The sequence below is a fragment of the Lissotriton vulgaris genome, chromosome 12 (assembly GCF_964263255.1).
Source record: "Lissotriton vulgaris chromosome 12, aLisVul1.2, whole genome shotgun sequence".
Taxonomy (NCBI): domain Eukaryota; kingdom Metazoa; phylum Chordata; class Amphibia; order Caudata; family Salamandridae; genus Lissotriton; species Lissotriton vulgaris.
In genome coordinates this window covers 806,826,154-806,838,694 of record NC_141700.1, presented here as the reverse complement: position 1 = coordinate 806,838,694, position 12,541 = coordinate 806,826,154, and the positions used below count along the sequence as shown (strand labels likewise).

Below are 12,541 nucleotides of genomic sequence, written 5' to 3'. Positions count from 1 at the left end.
CCCCACAATGGTGTGTATTTTGACTCCAAGATGCCCTTCACCTGGCAAAGGGATGAGTCAAAACACTCAATCACGTCCCCATCAACATCCTAGCAGCTGGACAGAAGGCTGCAGTGTCTGAAGATGAAAGGAGGAGCTGTCACCCATGGGCACTGTGCAATCAGACATAACCTGCTTCACCAGGCAATACCAGAGATCTGGGCACAGTAGGACCTGGAGGTCTTCTCCAAAATCCACTGGGGAAGGGAATGGGATTTCAATCCTCGGGGTCTTGTCCCGGCGACCAGTGTCCTACAAGATGCAAATCTTCAGGAGCAGTCTGGATCACCTTCTGAGGAGAGCAATCATACAAGGAGGGGCAGCAATCTGTCAGTAGGTGCAGGCAGCACAGCAGGTAGAGCAGGCACAGATGGGCTCAGCAGGTATATAAAGCACAGCCGGCACAGCAAGCTCTGTAAGCACAGCAGGTACAGCAGGTACAGCAAGCTCTGTAAGCACAGCAGGTACAGCAGGCACAGCAAGCACAGAGACAATGAAGACTGAGCAGACACAGCAGGTACAGCATGTAGAGCAGGTACAGCAGACACAGCAGGCACAACAGGTGCAGCAGGTACAGCAGAAACAGCTGTGCTCATCAAGTATATCAAGTATATCAAGTACAGCAGGCACAGTAGGTATAGCAGGCACAACAGACACAACAGGCACTGCAGGGTCAGAAGGCACAGCAGGCACAGCTGGTGCAGCAGTCAAAGCTGAGTAAAAAGGTACAGTAGGTACATCAGGCACAGCATGTGCAGCAGGCACGGAACACTCCCCTGAAGTTGGGAAGCACAGAGTAAGAGCAGATCACTGAAGAAGGTTTGGAGTCCGACAAGGTCCCCTTCCCCTTCACCCGCATCACAGCAGCTCCTGTAACGCAGTCTCACCGGAGACACTCGACAGCTGCCTGTCTGTGTCTCACTCCTTCACTTACCGTGGTTGTGTCTGTCGTGCACAAGGTGCCCCCCAGGCTGTGCTGAGCGGCATGGCAAACCAACAAGATGGCTCAAGGACGTTTGAGGGACAAAAATACATCATTGCAACAAGCTTTATTGCACCACTGAATGAAGGTTGTGAAGACCCCACTGCAAGCAGGACATCAAGGGTGCTTCGGCCTGGACATACAAGGCAGGGCAGGTGTGTATTCCAATAGATTCATATAAGGTCTCAACCTGTTGATTATTGATTAGAAATTAACAAAGCCTCTAAGCAGTGAGCACACACCTACAAAGCACTCAGATATACTAATAAATACAAGGACAGCAATGGAAACCAATCAGCAGCCTGCTTCTTCCACAGCATTGATATATGAATGGAAGCTGATCTCATGATAGATTCTTCTTGCAGATGTACTGAAATTTGTAATTATTGCTGTAGTCATTCCAGGTGATGTTTCCTGGGAAAGAAAAGAGAAGGAAGTCAGTGCATTCACCTTGGGTGCAGCTCTATGTGTACATTAACCTGATGCTTGAGAACCAAAACCCGCCACAGTCTAAGACGTTATGGCATACAGTGCAAACTGTTGGGACCAACTGCTAAGAACATGAAAACACGTACATATCTTTGCATCACAAATATAACATCCTGCACTGTATACATTTGTCATAAGTAAAGGGAAAGAGAGCAGCTGGGTCATAGACGACTGCACCACCAGGACTGGTCGCTAGTTATAGAAGATATTACCAACCACCAATGATCTGCCGCTTGTAGATCCTAAACATAAATATGTGAACGGGTTGAATGAGAGGCAACATATAAGCACAAGCAATTAGTTCAGAAAAGCACATCAGCGAAAGTCATTAGCAAATAGTTGTTTCTGGTCTTTTTATTCTTCATATGATAGAACCAGCCAACACATTTTGCACAAACATGGGCTTTTTCAGGGCAATAGGTTAAGGAATGAGCTATATCCTCAGTAGCTGGGTCAAGAATGATTTAGATGCAGTCCTAGGGCGTAATGGTGGAACTCATAGTAGAGTGATATCCTGTAAGTATAGGCAATGCGGTGTACTTCAAAACGGTATAAGCTGTATCCTGTAATCAGCACGTCTCCAACTGATGTGCTGATTACAGCACGCATTCCCAGATGCGGCTCCACATTATGATATGGCTAATACCGTTTTGAAGTACACCGCATTGCCTATACTTACAGGATATCACTCTACTTTGAGTTTTAGTTATAAATATTTTATTTTGCCGAAGTGTCAGGTCAGTTATTTCAATGGCAGACATCCGTGGCTATAGTTCCCAGAATGCATTAGGTTGTCAGATAAAAGTGAGGAAGTGAAAATTGAAAATAGAGCAAGGTGCCAAAGCTTAGATATTGGATCCAATCCTTCTTCTAAACACCAAGGGCTCTTTTACAGAAAGTACCCTAAAGGCTCAATGGGCATGTGCTCTGCATTGTGTGCCCCTGGGGCACATTTGCATCACAGAATATTACGCAGATGCTTGGGCGGCCCCTTCTGAAATACTGAGAGCGCTGGCAAACATCAACCTCCCCTTCGAGACAGCGACCTTCCCAGAGAGCTGGAATCACGTGGAGATTTAAGCCCTTCTCAAGGCCGACCCCAAGGACCTCAAGAAATTCCAGCCCATCTCCCAGCTCCCATTCCCGGTGAAGGTCATCGAGAAGACCGTCAACAAACAACTGACCCGCTACCTTCCCAGTCCGGGTTCCGCAGCAACCACAGCACCGAAACCGCCCTCATCGCCCTAACCTATGACATCAGGACCCTGCTGGACAACGGAGAAACAGCGGCCCTCATCCTTCTAGACCTGTCAGCCGCCTTCGACACAGTCTGCCACCGCACACTACGAACACGCCTCCATGACGCCGGGATCCAAGAGAAGGCCCTGGATTGGACCACCTCCTTCCACTCCGACTGAAAACAGAGCGTCCATCTCCCCCCATTCCGCTTCAAAGCCACCGAGATCATCTATGGCGTACCCCAGGGCTCATCCCTAAGCCCAACTCTGTTCAACGTCTACATTGCACCTCTCGTCCACGTCGCCCGACTGCACGACCTCAACATTATCTCCTATGTCGATGACACCCAGCTGATCCTCTCCCTCACCAAAGACCCCCACACCGCCAAAACCAACCTCCATGAGGCCGTCCCCAAATGGATGAGGAACAGCCGACTGAACCTGAACTCGGACAAGACAGAGGTCCTCATACTCGGATCCACCCCATCTGCCTGGGACAACTCCTGGTGGCCGTCTGCACTGGGAACAGCTCCAACTCCCACCGACCACGCTTGCAATCTAGGGGTCATCCTCGACTCCACCCTCTCCATGACGAATCAAGTCAACGCCGTCTCTTCCTCCTGCTTCAACACCCTCCGCATGCTCCGCACAATCTACAAGTGGATACACACTGAAATGAGAAGAACGGTCACCCAGGTCCTTGTCAGCAGCAAATTGGACTACGGAAATGCTCTCTACGCAGGAGCCCAGGCCAAACTCCTGAGATGGCTGCAATGCATCCAGAACGCCTCTGCACGCCTGATCCTCGACATCCCTTGCCACTGCCACATCACTCCCCACCTGAGAGACCTGCACTGGCTCCACGTCAACAAGAGGATCACCTTCAAGCTCCCCACCCACGCTCACAGGGCACTCCAAAACACCGGACCAACATACCTCAACAGTCGACTCAGCTTCTACTCTCCCACCCGCCAGCTCCGGTCTGCCGACCTCGCCCTCGCAACAGCCCCCCACATCCGAAGAACGACCTCTGGCTGCAGATCGTTCTCCCACATTGCCGCCAAGACCTGGAACACCTTCCCCACCCACCTACGGCAGACCCAAGACCTACTAACCTTCAGAAGACTCCTCAAGACCTGGCTTTTTCGAGCAGTAGCAGCCTTCCCCTCCCCCGAGTGCCTTGAGACCCTCACGAAAAAGTAGCGCGCTTTACAAATTATATGATTGATTGATTGATAGCACCAGCGCTATCACTAGAATGTGTTCCCTCATTTACATGGGGGAATGGTTCCATGCAAATGAGGGAATCACTTAGTCTCCGCACTGTATCATAGATATGGGTGCAGAGGTAAACATACCTTTAGGTGGTGTTCGGAACGGGCACCACAAAAAGGTGGTGCACTTTTAGTGCACCTCCTAAAGGCAGCCCTTTAGAGGGGAGATGTCTGGGTGGTCCCATGGACCTCCCAGACATCCCCTTGCAGGCAGATGCATTCACTCACTGCACCCACCTGCAAAAAGATTTCTCTACCCTATAATAGGGCACACTTTCCCTGTTTTCCCCTGTCGCACCTGTTTTAGGGTGCGCTGTGGCGCAGACAGGGATAGTGCTCCCTTATGGTAATACTGGAGCTGGAGAAGTCGTTAACAACACCTCTAGAAAAGATGGCATCTCTAGTGGCACAGCACCCAGAGAGAGGGGACTACTGGTACCTTCTGAAACCAAGTAGCACACACAGTAATCCAGATAGAGGAGTGAAACATGCTCGCTCCGAGACCCTTATAATCAGTGCACTTGCGCTTACGCAATGCAAGGTGTTGTCATCAATGAAGTCATTTCAGATGTTTCAGTGATGTTATCAAGGATGTCATAAAACATGTCATTACTGATGTAATATGTGAGGTCATAAGCAGTACATGGTGTGGGCGCAAATTACTGCTACTTTGGGGGACAAGTTATGGTAACTTGAGATAACTACAGATGGTGAATTTCAGTGGTTTGGTTCATTATGTTTTAACTGACATTTTCACCTAATTTTAACGTCCCTTTAACCTTTGGTTTTTTGCAGTGAATATATAAGCATATGTTTTTTAGAAGTCCCCCTATATGTGGCTTCTGTTGTATTAGTCTGGAAAGTAGATTTTGCCCGTCCAGAGGATAATCACTAACTAAACTTGAGATCTCAGACACACTGCCACTGTTATCTTCCATTGTTGATGGAGCACTACATTCCTTTGGAATTAAGTGTTTGTTCATTTTAATCATCACCACTCTGTCCACATTTTGAGGTAAGACACGGGTCCGTCTGACTGTGCCAGCTGTCCAGCTTCACAGAAAACACGCTCTGAGGGAACACAGGCTTGACTGGGTGTACGTGTTTGATTGGTTCAGATGCTCCATCCATTACCACCCCCTTTTGTACAGCTTTTGGCCGCCAAAAGTGTTGCAGGGTATGCTCAGACGTGAGTCCCTTGCTCACTTTGCCACTGGATTCAAGCAAGCCGGGCTGAAGACGGCTGGAATGCCAGAAACCGGTCCCAGGATGCTTGTTTCCGGTCCAGGGAAGGCATGGCTTGGCAGTTCGGGAAGGACTGTTCCCATGAGGCACAGGGTCAGACTGATTTGCATATAGCCATGTCTGAACTGGGGTGGCAGAGTGGGCTAAAGAATGGTGATGGATTAAACCCAGATCTTTTGACTGGGTGTGAGTGTTTGATTGGTTCAGATGCTCCGTCCATTACCACCCCCTTTTGTACTGTAATCTACATAACGGCCCCCACAACGCTAAGGATGCCTGGCCTCCACCTTGGGGGTGCCCAGGAGTGGACGCCTCACAGGGAAAGCCAGGATGGGTTCCACAGCGGTATTCGTACAAGCGCCTTGAGACCCTTGCGGGTGAGTAGTGCGCTATACAAGTATCAATTTACATTTACAATTTACAATGCGACTGCACATGGTGCGGTGACCTACTCCCATTTGTCTACGGGTGCTTGTGCTGTGGTCGTAAACCGGCCGTAGCACAAGCTCCGATATATAAATGGAAGAATGTCTTAATCCTTGCACCGCATGGCAGGCACCAGAGGGTGCCTGCCACATGGTACAGGGATTAACAGGGTGCCCCCTTGGCCTCCAACTGTTGGCTGCAAGGTGAAGGGGGGCCTGCTTTCCATGTCAGAAAGCCCGACAGGGAAAGCCTGTTGGAAACTGACATCATAATCCCTATGGCAGAAGCGCCGTCCATAGTCAGAGACCTGCCCGATAAACTACTTGAGTCCGTCGGAATCCAGCCGGAATGACCGGCTGGTTTCACTTTTGAGCCCCTGCATTATTACAGCGCAGGGGCTCAAAAGTGAAACCAGCCGGTTTCTGCATTACGCAGCAGTTGAATCTGAAACCGCGATGAGGCTCTAATCGTAATCCAGCCCTATGTGTTTTTGGCTTATTGTTAGGGGCAACGCCCACTTCACACCTTAAAACCAGCGGCCCTGTTTGTCATCACTATAGGGAAGTCACTTTCCTAATAAATATCCGCCATGTGGTGGGAGAAAACTCCAAGAGCATCATTGACTTTTTTCAAAAACATATCCTCGCTTTGGGGGGAGAATTAGCTTTAAAAAATGTAAAAATGTAAAGGTAAACAACGTCAGGATGTCATCATGAGTTAGCGGGTTAGCGAGTATTACGCAATTTCTACAAAGTGTGAATGGTGTGCGATACCTGGACGCTCCCATCATTCAAGTGGTTTCTAAACATTTCTAAACATTTATGGGCTGTGTGTGTGTGTTGTGTGTGTGTGTGGTGCAAATGGTAACAATGAACTTCTGTTGGTGCTATGTACTTGCAGCTATAGACTTGCAATTGCAATATTTGCTTGGGGTCATTGCGTTTCATTTATATTTGATAGTGATTTTGTAATTCCATGGCAGGGTTTATGCCTGCAAAATGTTTGTTTTTCTATTTACTAAACCCATTTTGCAAGTTGAAAAAGCATTCCTAATTCGCAAATTGAATATTAGAATCCATTTCAAATCAGAATTACAAGGCGGTGTGAAAGGGATATTCCCTCATAATTCCTAGTTATTATGGAATTTAAGTTTTTTAACCCCTATTATGGTTGCAAACTACTGATTAGTTACCAGCAACTCAAATGATGAACTGATTCTTGATGTATTCCAAATCGAAAATATTGATTTTTCAAGGCAACACTGGTTCCTTTAAGAAACAAGAAGTGTTTATAAAAAAAGAAAAGCTTTCCCATTTGCAAATGCAAACATAGCAATAGTGGTTCACTGTTCTATCTGAGCCACATGCCTGCAAGTGTAGCCAATCACAGGGGGTTGCGACTTGACTCGTCAATAGTCATTAGGGAGGTTGAGGGGAGTGGCAAATAGCATCCTTCCTAATTAATAATAATTAAGCAGATTGTCCTGCAACCTGGTGCAACTGAAGAGTTTGCAGCAAGACTGGCCGGTTAGGACAACAACCAGGTGCCTCTAAAAGTTTACAAAATAACGAAATATTTTTTGGGCTGGTACAGAACCATACAACTTTTGTACCAAATTCTTCTGAGCACTGTCATCCCACTCACCATCTGTCTCCTGCCATGATCCAATGTAATATTCATGTGCTAAGCCATCAGGCTGCCCAGGTCCAAAGTGATCAAAGTCCCAAGCAGTTCCATCCGTCCAACTCCCAATGTCCGGATTGTTGTTATTCTAAAAAAACAGATTAAACAAGTTATAGAGGCACCAGGCTGTGAGATCCTGTACTACTGTAAAGAAGTCAAAGAGGCACCAGCCTGTGAGCTCCTGCACTACTGTAAACAAGCCCCAGAGGCACCAGCCTGTGAGCTCTTGTACTACTGTAAACAAGTCCCAGAGGCACCAGCCTGTGAGCTCTTGTACTACTGTAAACAAGTCACAGAGGCACCAGCCTGTGAGCTCCTGTACTACTGCCAGCCTGTGAGCTCCTGTACTACTGTAAAGAAGTCAATGAGGCACCAGCCTGTGAGCTCCTGAACTTCTGTAAACAAGTCAGATGGGCACCAACCTGTGAGCTCCTGTACTACTGTAAACAAGTCACAGAGGCACCAGCCTGTGAGCTCCTGTACTACTGTAAACATGTCACGGAGGCACCAGCCTGTGAGCTCCTCTACTACTGTAAGTTCCAGAGTCACCAGCCTGTGAGCTCCTGTACTACTGTGAACAAGTCATAGAAGCACCACACTGTGAGGTCCCGTACTACTGTAAACAAGACACATAGTCCTCAACCTCTGAGCTCCTGTACTGCTGTAAACAAATCACAGAGGCACCAAGCTGTGAGCTCATGTACTACTGTTTGTAAGGGCCAACAACAGGGAAATCATGTGAACCCTGTGCATCACATTTTGAATGACAAGTTAGAGCACATCAACATTTTCACAGAACTTATCAAGCAGTCACCGTTGAACATAAAATGCTTTAACATCATCCTAGAGGTACTATGAGTTTACTAACTAAGAAACCCCCACCCAAACTGGACGAAACCAGCCTGCACTAATGGTAGTGCCAGGAAAACAAGGTTTTTAATTCAACATTGTTCTAGAGGCTCAACATGCTTGCATAAACATGCCAGGGCCACATCAGCTTTGTTGGCCTCCACTGAACAGCAGGCCAAGGGCTTCCATCTCGGGTCTATCCTGCTTTTCCAAAACTACTCGCTTCAGGGACATCATACGTGGTTGAGTACAGTATCCTGCATCGTCAGCCCCCTTTGTGCCCTCAGCCTCCTGTGAAAACTCATGGGAAGGTTAGTAATGAGTCTAACAACAGCTTAAATGTCATTTATGGTTGGACTCCCCCTACTCCTTTATCCCTTTAAACAAGTTACTTAGTTTTGCTACAAGCACCCTTTACAATCTACCCAAGACCTCAGACTACTGTTTCCAATCCATCCTGCTGCCTGATAAGATAAGAACTCCCTATACAGGTTATTGACTCCAACTCCTCTCCTAATTCCAATCCAATCCAAAAATCTTTATTTCGGCCTTTTAGGCCATAAAAGAAGCATACAAATACATACAACAGTATAAAAACATCATTGGAATGTACAAAAATACAAGTAACGAGACTTCTTATCCATTTTTAAAATCGAATAGATAAAATGCATAAAAAAGGGAACAGCACAATTCATTACATGGGAGTAAAATTGACATTATGGTAAGGACGTTAACAACGGAAGCCGTAAATAACAATAAGACAGTGGCAGAAAATTCAATCTATGTTAGATTATCCTTAATCAGCTTGGACCTCTTACGCCACATGGCAAGGAGAAATTTGGAAACTGCAAATACAATATGGGGGGAAGAGTCAGATTTCAGTATTCTGTAGGATGACAGACAGTTCCTTATAGCCATGTTCCTGCATAAGGGCACCAACCAATATTTCCTTGAGGATTTATAGGTGGGGCAGAAAAACAGAACATGGATTTCGTCCTCATCGCACAGATTGCAGCCAGGGCATAACTTACCCCCCCCATTGGTCCATTTACTAGTAAAGGATTTGATTGGCAGGGAGCCAAACCGCCACTGTAAAAACAACTTCCTTGCCAAGGTTGGGTATATAAAATCCAAGAAAGTTTCAAACTTATATGAATTTTTGGATTGAGTAAAACAGTGAGTAAGGGTGCCGGTGCTAAGTGCAGTCATGTGAGATGTGAGTTTTTGTTCCTTGTACACTTCCACTAGTCTTTTCCGGGGTACCTTGCTACATCCTAATTCTGGAGTCACCCAAAGCTCGCTAAAACCAAGCCTAAACAATTCTTTTTTTACAAAGGCTAGCCAGGGTATCTTGCCATTGTGGTTCAGGTTCATGACATATACCAGATCTTGCCTGTAATGGCTAAGCTCCTTTGTTGACCACAGTCTATGCCAAAATCTAATGGGTTTGGAATTAAGATCCTCTCTGATGGAAGGTAGACCCAGATCCAGACGTATGGGAAGTAGGGGAGTTGCAGTTGGGAGGGCCAGGAGACGCCTCATAAAGTTATTTTCAACACCAACCAGCTCAATTGCCGCTTGGTGCCCCCATAGCTCGCTTCCATAAAGTGCGGCTGGTTTCGCTTGCACTTTATACATCTCAACTGCAGGAGCTATAGGTTTATAGGTTGAGGTGTTGGTAACCTTTAAGATAGCCCCAGACAGTTGGGATAGCCTCAATCGCGAGCTTGCAATCTGTGGGCCCCATAAGAGGTTCTCCTGAAGGGTTACACCCAAATACTGAAATGTTTTGACCCTCTCTAGGACCATAGAATTTAAGGTTGGGTTGGGTCTAGTTGTAGAGGAGGGGTTAAAAATCATGTATTTGGTCTTCCCTGCGTTTATTTCAAGGCCATGCTGCCTACAGAAAAGATCGAAGCCATCAAGGATTCTCTGAATTCCCAAGGGTGATTTGGAAAGCAGGAGGGTATCATCAGCAAACATAATCGCTGGTACCCTCCTGCCTGCCAAGACTGGGGCGTCATTATCCTCAACGTTAGCTAAGTGTGAGATGACGCTGTTCACATATAAACAGAAAAGAGTAGGGGCAAGGACACAGCCCTGCCTAACCCCCCGGGAGACAGGAAACCTATTTGTCAGTGCTCCGCCCCGTCCGCAGCGTACCTGAGCGAAGTTGCCCTGGTGAAGTCTAATTATAGCCTGGAGTAAATTAGTGGGCACTCCTAACTCCTTCAGGACCTCCCAGAGTTTTCCTCGCGGTACCAGATCGAAAGCTGACTTCAGGTCCCCGAACACCATGTACAATCTCCCGCCCTCGATGGTCACCGTTTTCCAAAAGAGGAGAACTAGGCGGAAGATTTGGTCCATGGTGGACGTATTTTTCCTGAAGCCAGCCTGGAGAGGACTTAGGATTTCATTTTTCCTCCATCCAGACCAACAGATGGTCTAGTAGGATTCGCGAGTAGATCTTCTGGGGGACATCTATCAGGCTGATCGGCCTGTAGTTGGATGGGAGCAGAGGACAGCCCTTCTTGAAGATAGGGACTATCTCTGCCCCCAGCCAAGTACAGGGGATCGCCATACCACGTGCAAGTGAGTTAAAGAGGATGTGGAGGTAAGGCGCCCAGATCTCTGAGTGGGACCTAAAAAGGTCACCAGGTAATTTATCAAGGCCAGGTGCCTTACCCAACGCTAAGCCATCAATTGCACTGGCCACTTCCCCTAACGTGAACTCCAGAGTGTCACCAGGAAGGGAGAGGAGTGTTGCAACAGTGGCATCAGTATTCTCATGGATGTCTGCATAGAGTTTCCCGAAGTGATCTTCCCATATTTGTGCTGCTATATTGGGTTCTACTGCGGCTTTTGGTTCCCCTGAGCCAGTAGTAACCAAGGACCAAAATCTTCTTGAGTCCTTGGCTGTTAGAGCTGCAGACAGATCCTGCCATCTATCCCAGTCCCACTCTGACCTCACACGAGCCATTGTATCTTTGTACTGTCGCCGCAAAGCGGACACCCTGGTCCGGGATTCCCCCTCTTTGACTGCAGTGATAAGGTCAGCTTTAGCCTTTCTACACTCAGAGTTATACCAAGTAGATGTTCTGGTCTTGTGCTTGGACTTCGGCACCTCTGGGTAGAGGACCTCTCCCAATGCAGCCACTAACTCTTCGTGAATAGAAGGTAAGGATTCCTGCAGGGCCTGGGTACTGGGTAGACTAATTAGTTCTTCCAAGGCCTCAAATTTGGGCAGGACCAGATTATAGATTTTCCCCATATTTTCTTCCGATTTGGAGAAATTCTGCCACCTCACCCTACGCCTATTTGAAGTTAATACCAAATTTCCCCTTTCATCTCTTTCCTCTGGACGAGAGGGTCCTATAGGTTCGGGGAGGTAGGCCAGGGAGAGGAGGAGGGCATTATGGTCACTATCAGTGCGAGGAATTATATAGAAGTCCTCCACCTTAGGCCAGAGGCTGATGTCAACAAAAACATAGTCCAGTCGTGACTCGTGATTGAGTCTATTGAAAGTGCACTTGGAGGGGGTATCTGAGGGAGTCCGTCCATTACAAGCTCTTAAGGCGAAATTAAGAGTCAAAGACATAATTTGGACCGCAAGTGGGGACCAGGATTTAGGATGAGGCGAGTGGCACACTGGTATGCCCCAGAAGTCGTCTTCTGCAGTAAGGGCCCCTTCCCTCAAGCCCTCTAGGGGCTCAAAGTGGCAATTAAAGTCACCGCCCATTACCACCTTGAAGTCTGCCGGCAGCTGGCCCAGAAAGGACACAAGATCTTCAAGTGTGGTGGACTCTGCCGTTGGTCCTACTGAGCGGGAATAAACATTTATAATTGCTAACATTGGAGCCCCCTTCCAGTTTAGAAGGACACACTGGATGTCTTGGGAAGACATAGGTAGGGATTCCGCTTTGCAGCCAATATGCGAGGCTATCCACACCGCCAAACCACCCGAGGGCCTCCCCTTGCCGTTCCAGGTGGCATGGATCTCAAATATGGCATAGCCAGTTTTGAGAACCGGCTCCCTCGCCCATGTCTCTTGAAAGAGGCAGATATCACTGTTTGTTATGAGGGAATCCCATTCATCCGTGTGAATTTTATTGGAAATACCTGCAACATTCCAAGATAGTACCCGCAGGACACTAGAGGGAGTGTGCAGGATTGGTCCATGCCCCCCTGAAGTGTTTCTACCACTGCAGACTTTTGGAATGGGAACCCCTTGTAAAGAGGGTAGACTAAAGTTAGATGTGACTGGAAGACTTGGGATCGTACCATGAGGGTCTGCTGACAGTTGGCAAGGGGAGTTG

At 47.6% G+C, this 12,541-nt stretch overlaps 1 protein-coding gene across 1 annotated transcript in view; it reads right to left on the bottom strand.

Moving 5' to 3' along the window:
- Positions 1-1,119: 1,119 nt before the first annotated feature.
- LOC147678811 (rheacalcin-1-like) overlaps positions 1,120-12,541 on the bottom strand; it is a 74,442-nt gene continuing 63,020 nt past the window's right edge. Inside the window, exons 4-5 of the mRNA XM_086945732.1 lie at positions 7,338-7,464; positions 1,120-1,435 (exon numbers count right to left, since the gene is read on the bottom strand). Of these exons, the coding sequence (XP_086801858.1) occupies positions 1,365-1,435; positions 7,338-7,464 (198 nt within the window). The 3' untranslated portion in view covers positions 1,120-1,364. The remainder of the gene's footprint in view (positions 1,436-7,337; positions 7,465-12,541) is intronic.